The 6,610-nt window shown below is 28.5% G+C and overlaps 1 protein-coding gene across 1 annotated transcript; it reads left to right on the top strand.

Annotated features, from left to right (window-relative positions):
- Nucleotides 1-362: 362 nt before the first annotated feature.
- NANA (Eukaryotic aspartyl protease family protein) lies at nucleotides 363-3,558 on the top strand. The gene is given in 2 exon segments (XM_022895818.2): nucleotides 363-1,148; nucleotides 2,645-3,558. Coding segments are annotated over 2 exon segments (1,452 nt in total). The 5' UTR covers nucleotides 363-522; the 3' UTR covers nucleotides 3,471-3,558.
- Nucleotides 3,559-6,610: the final 3,052 nt, after the last annotated feature.

The following is a 6,610-nucleotide window of genomic DNA, read 5'->3' as shown; positions in this document are numbered from 1 at the left end:
AATGGATTAAGATATTAAAATTTAAATTTCAAACATATTGGATTAAGAATAATTATATAAATTAATATAGATAAATTTCAAGTTTGATAATTATATAAGTCAACCAAAATTGATCAAACAATTTTTATTTATAATTTTTGAATGTTTATTAAAATTTTAATTTAAAAGATTACTTAAAAGAAAGTCAATTACGTGATATATAGAACATTGAACTCATAATTTCAGTAATTAAGATTTAAATTCTAATAGTGCTATAAAAAAATTATATTATAGATAAATATGAGTTCATAACAGTATGATATTAGAGGAAAAGTGACAAAGATGAAATGATGGAAGGTAGGTAGTTGAAGCAACAAAACTATGTTATTTATTAGACGCATTTTATAGCATTGCCTCACTTTGTAGCATGGTCTTTGTTACATACCAAGTTTGCTGTGGCAGCAATAACAACAACTCCAACCTTTGTAATTTTATTTCCTTTTTCTCTTTCTCCCATTTCTTTTGTTTTGCCTATATGTAGTTATGAAGGGGAGGCTGATTTTCCTCCTCTTGATGGTCTTGATTTTCAGCGTTCAAGGTCGAGAACAATATTCCAATTCCATCGTATTGGAGCTAACACATAGGCATGCCCCTCAGCTCAACACCAGGACTAAAACTCAGGACCAACGCCTCAAGGACCTTCTTCACCATGACTTTATCCGCCACAATATCATCTCCCACAAATGGCGCCAAGGCCTTCAACCAAGAGCCAGAACCAGAAGAGTCCAAGCCTGGGAGCAGACACCCATCACAACAGCAACAACAAGCAATTTCACTGCTGCCATTGAAATGCCACTTGGCTCAGGTAGAGATATGGGAATAGGCCAGTACATTACATCGGTTAAAGTTGGGACGCCATCGCAGAAATTTAGGTTGATCGTCGACACAGGGAGCGATTTAACATGGATCAATTGCAGATATCGTTGCGCCCGAAGTGATAATTGTCCCAAAAAGGGGAGGATAAAGGGAAGGAGGGTGTTTCATGCTCATTTATCTTCTTCCTTTAGGCCAGTTCCTTGCTTTTCATAGATGTGTATGGTTGAGCTTATGAATCTTTTCTCTCTTACAACCTGCCCTACTCCACTTACTCCTTGCGCCTATGATTACAGGTACATTCACTTCCAATCTTGATTACACTAAAATTAAGGAGCATTTTCAAGGTTTTATGTTGGGTTCCAAAAAATGGTTCAGTTAATAGGACTATGACACCTCGAGAATCCAATGTTGGTAATAGTTGAACTGAGCTTGGATTTTTTTTTTTTTTTTTTGCAAGTTGTTGGGATTATAATTGCTTTCCTTAGCTTAGGTAAATCCAAATTCACTTGAAAACCAATAGCTGGAAAATCAATACTGCAGTAATGGTTATTCAGGTAGAGAGGATCTATGCTACTCATATTCTGTGTGAGTGTATATGTTTCATTTTTTAAAAAAACAATTTTTATAGATTTGAACATTCTCTTTTTTTTTTTAATCCATTTTCTTTATTTAATTGAGATAATATTATCAACAATTATCATAATACAATTAATTAATTATAATTCAAGATTGTGTAGGATTTATAAAAAATTTAAGTGAAGTTCACAGTTTCTAGTAGTGGATCCTGATATAATTTTTTTTGTTATGATTGATTAATTATAGCATTATAATACAATGAATTGTTGGTAAAATTCTCACTTAACATTCTTAAAAAAAAAAAATTGAAGCAACATAGAGGACGAGAAAAAAGAAAAGAATTAACTAAAACTAATTTGCATTTTTATCCCATTTTATCTTCCTCACAGTAGGTGTAGTTCAGTTTGAAAACCCAACCTAAAATGGTGTGCATATGCATTTTCAATTAAATTTCCAGAGTTGGCATTGGAAGTTAGAGCCTTTGAAGGTAAGTGCTGTTGGGAGTTATTAATAGCTGGCTGCTTAGGCTCTTCGTGATATTTATCACCAATTACGGTGATAGCTTCTTTTGATCACAGCCACAAAGTTGTGGCATAAAATTCGATTGAGGTCCCAGCCTCATTTGTAGCTTGGCATTAAATGCAGTCAAACAAACAATAGAAAATTGAAACCCCAGGCTAGGCTAAGCCTCATCCAAAGTCGCTAGCTGTCTTGATAGTGTAGTTAATACTGATTCGGAAAACAATATAAATTGTCTCAGCTTAAGTTTGCAGGTCAGCCTACCTGCAGATGCAATAACCCATTGCTCTCTTAGCTACATCCAACACAAGATATTAGTGGTAGTTATTGTTAGTAGGTAAGGTTCACGTGACCCAAAATTTTGGTTCCAAAACAGTACCTTGTACTCTAGTGGGCTCGGATTAAATATGGTAATTTGTGTATATTTTTATTTCTTTCATATTAAATAAAAATAAAATATAAAAATTATTATATTATAATCATATCAACATGTTAAACATAAAACATAAATTTTAATTTATATCAAATTCATATATGATTTTTGTTAATATTTTAAATAATATTATTTTCATATTATATTATAATATCATATTTAAATTTACCAAATTTAAATAGGATGGAAAAACTAATCCTAGTGTTACTGGAGAAATGCGTATGATTTCTTAGTGGTGACATTAAAACTTGTTTTCAACAGGTATATAGATGGGTCTGCTGCAATGGGCGTCTTTGCTAACGAGACCGTCACTGTCAGCCTCACCAATGGTAGGAAAAGGAGACTACATAATGTGCTAATTGGGTGCAGTGACTCTTTCCAGAGCCCAACTTTGCAAAATGTTGATGGTGTGATAGGGTTGGCTAATAGCAAGTATTCCTTTGCAACAAATGCTGCGGAAAAATTGGGTGGAAAGTTCTCTTATTGTCTGGTTGATCACTTAAGCCACATAAATGGCTCCAATTATCTCATCTTCGGTACAAATCATAACCAAGTAATGGTGACGGGCAATACCCACTATACCAGGCTAGAGCTCAATTTGGTCAGTTCATTCTATGCTGTAAATGTCATGGGAATCTCCATTGGTGGCAAAATGTTGGATATACCATTTCAAGTATGGGACACAACCAAGGGGGGTGGAACAATCCTTGACTCCGGCACCAGCCTGACAGTCCTAACTGATCCAGCATACCAGCCAGTGATGGAAGCAATCAAGATGTCAGTTTCGAAATACCAAAAAGTGAAGTTGGATGGGGTACCAATGGATTATTGTTTCAACTCTACTGGTTTTGATGATACTTTGGTACCAAAATTGATTATTCACTTTGCCGATGGAGCTCGGTTTGAGCCTCACCGGAAGAGCTATGTCATTGCTGCTGCTGACGGAGTTAGGTGTCTTGGATTTTTGCCAGCACGTTTTCCTGGAACATCTGTTATTGGAAATATTATGCAACAAAACTACTTATGGGAATTTGATTTGGAAGGGAACAAATTGGGTTTCGCTCCATCAGCTTGCAGTACTAGCTAGTTTTTGTTTCCAGAATGTTACTAATTAATTCTTTGGAATTCCTTAACTTTTCACTCGTTGCTCTCTCCTGTTTTGATTTATGATTTTTTTTTGGGATCTTTTACATTTCATGAGATTCTTTGTTACATTGCCTCCTTCACTTGAAGTAGTACATGAATGAGTTAATTATATTTTTGATACTTAAATTTGAAAATATATTTACGAATTGATATCTAAAAATATAAAATATACAATTTGTTATTTAAAAACAAGTATAATTTATATTTTGAATTTTCAAATTATGTATCATATTAATCAAAAGTTAATCTCACTAATTTATTAACTTATACAATAATGTTTGATAAATATTATTAAATTATGTATTCATCACACATGCTATAAATATTTTTTTTTAATATCAATAAAAATTATATATTTTTACTTGAATCATAAAAATATTTGTCTGATCAATTATTGTTTTTGAAGTGACATCCACAAAAAAATTTTTCAAAACATTTAACACTTTTGTTTAACAAATTATAGATAATAATAAAATTATACTAGTTATATATCATAAAGGTGAATTAATTTAATAATATTAAAATTAAAATTAAAATGATATATTATTTCAATATATAAATTGTACATTTTATTTTTTTAGATATTAATTTATATATTTTTTTCAAAATTCAAATACTAAAATTTTAATTAACTCTATTTGAATTTTAACTTTTTGCGATCAAAGTTTTTGATCTTGATATTTGATATTTAAATCTTTTATTTTGAAAATGACTTTTGAAAACTTTTTTTTTTATATTTTACTTAATAATATATTTAAAATAAAATAAAATCAAAATTTTTAAAAAAAAATGAACATTGGAAATCAAACTAATATAACATTTATAGAACCAAAAGAGAATAAACTTTTTGAGTGTAAAAGAGTGAAAGAAACACTTATAATTTTAAAGTTTTAGGTATTGGCATTAGAGATGAGAAAAAAAATTGAGAAAATTAAAAATTGATAAGAAATTATAATTTTTTATTCAGATAAAATTTTTTTATTTGATTTTGATTAAATTTGAATATTAAATGTATATAGTATGTTCAGATCAAATTTTAGATCGAAAAGTAAAAAATTAAAAAAATAAACTGAATCAAATTATAAAATTTTGTTAGCTTATATATATTTTAAATTTTTATAAAATAAAAATAATTATTTGATATCTAAAACTATTTAAATATATTAAAAATTTATATTAAAATAATATATAAAAATAAAAAAAAAATTAAAAATTCATAAATTAAACCAAATTGATAAAATTTGAATCGAATTGGATCAAAATATATGAAAAATCGATTCGAATCTGAATCAAATTTTAAAAATTTATATTTTTATATATTATCTAAAAAAAATTAAATCAAATTCGATTTTATACGGGTTATTATCACCTTTACTTGTTATCCTTAATAGGTTCTTTCGATTAATCTAACGAAATTTGCTGGATGATCATCCAAAACATAACATAATGAGTATCAACTTAACTAAAAACTCATCAAATAATCAATGTAAAAATTTACTTTTTTGAGTATACGTTGAATTATATAATCTCAAACTCTATTAATAAAGTGTTGATAATGATAAATAACAGGATAAAATTTTTTTTTTTTGCACGAATAGAGCATGTAACTTTTTCACCGCTAACAAAGAATCTTACTTAATAATTTGAGTATTTCAATCAAAACTGCAATTGTTACCCACTTAAAGTGGACATCGGAATTAGTGGCTTGGCTGCGAAAGTCAAGTCAAAAAAGCTATCATCAGAGTGGATAGTCAAGAAAACTGTAATTCTCATCCACTTAGGTGTGTCGACTGATGGCCATTCATTGTATTTTGTCAAACGTGATGGTTTCTTGTTTTTACACCTAGAGAGAGTATTAGAGAAGATATCAAAGAAATCTTACATAAGGTACATTGACCTTATAAATATAATAAGATCTCTTTTTTTAATGCTAAATAATTTTAGGTTGAATATTTATTTAAAATTTAACGTGATATTACAACAGATGCAATTTCCTTTCATTATTTCCTTCCTAATAGATTTATTATATTTACAATACGAAGTTCATATAGAATACATGATAGATCCATTATATCTGCACTTGAAATTCATGTCATTTGATGAAATTCATTAAAAGACTCGATCGACCCTTTCAAGTGTCAATTGGTTATGCGCTTGGCAAAATGATTTCAAATTACAAATATCAACTCTTCTCTTAAACCTACTAATGTAACTTTGGATTGAACAAAATTGAAATACTGAATTTTGAATTAAGATATAAAATTTGATACTTACAATATATCTTTTCTATTGAGTCTTTAATCAAGTGAAAATCAAAGTTGTGGTAAGAAAATTTTGCAAATCAAGTATGACAATGACAAAATGAAGAGTTTTGATGAAACCCAAATGCGGGCCAACCAATATAAAGTACTAATACTTTTCTTTCTTTTTTCTTTTTATTTATTCTCTTCATTTCAAATTTACCATAAAATAAAAGAATATAAAAATTTTGGAACTTTCTAAAAAAATATAAATTATTTTTTATTATACACAATTTACACAAACATACAGAAATTAAAAATAGAAAAAAAATGAAATATAAAAAATACAAAAAAGCAGAAACTTAAATAATTAATGGAAAATCAATTCAGTTCCTTAACCATTCACCAAATTGCTTAGGAATGGTCATTTTGTGGTGCATCTGAATTTTTCTTCTCTTGTTTGGAAAGTTAATTAATTATAAACAATGTAACTATCTTTAGAACCAAAATTTGAGAATATGCTTCTAGTAAATTTGAAAATTTGAGGAATGGCTCAAAAGTATGTAACGGTACTATTTTTCTTAAGGTTTTATTTGTTTTCACCATATTATTTATTAATGGGTGTGCAAAATTGTTGCAAGTAACAAATCTAAAAAATATAATAAAACCCAATGATTGATTGTGTTTTGCATTTATAAAATCAATTTATCAAGAATTCATTAATCTATTACGAGATCATTGAATTTCTATAAAGAAGTTATGCAGCAAAACTTTATAAAAGATATCTAAAAGATTTTTGAAGAAGGAAGAAGAGCTTTGCAAATTATTTCTATATCTTTTT

This window comes from Durio zibethinus, chromosome 18, assembly GCF_047325235.1.
Source record: "Durio zibethinus cultivar Kanyao isolate XHJ-2024 chromosome 18, ASM4732523v1, whole genome shotgun sequence".
NCBI classification, from domain to species: domain Eukaryota; kingdom Viridiplantae; phylum Streptophyta; class Magnoliopsida; order Malvales; family Malvaceae; genus Durio; species Durio zibethinus.
This window is presented reverse-complemented; position numbering and strand designations above follow the sequence as displayed.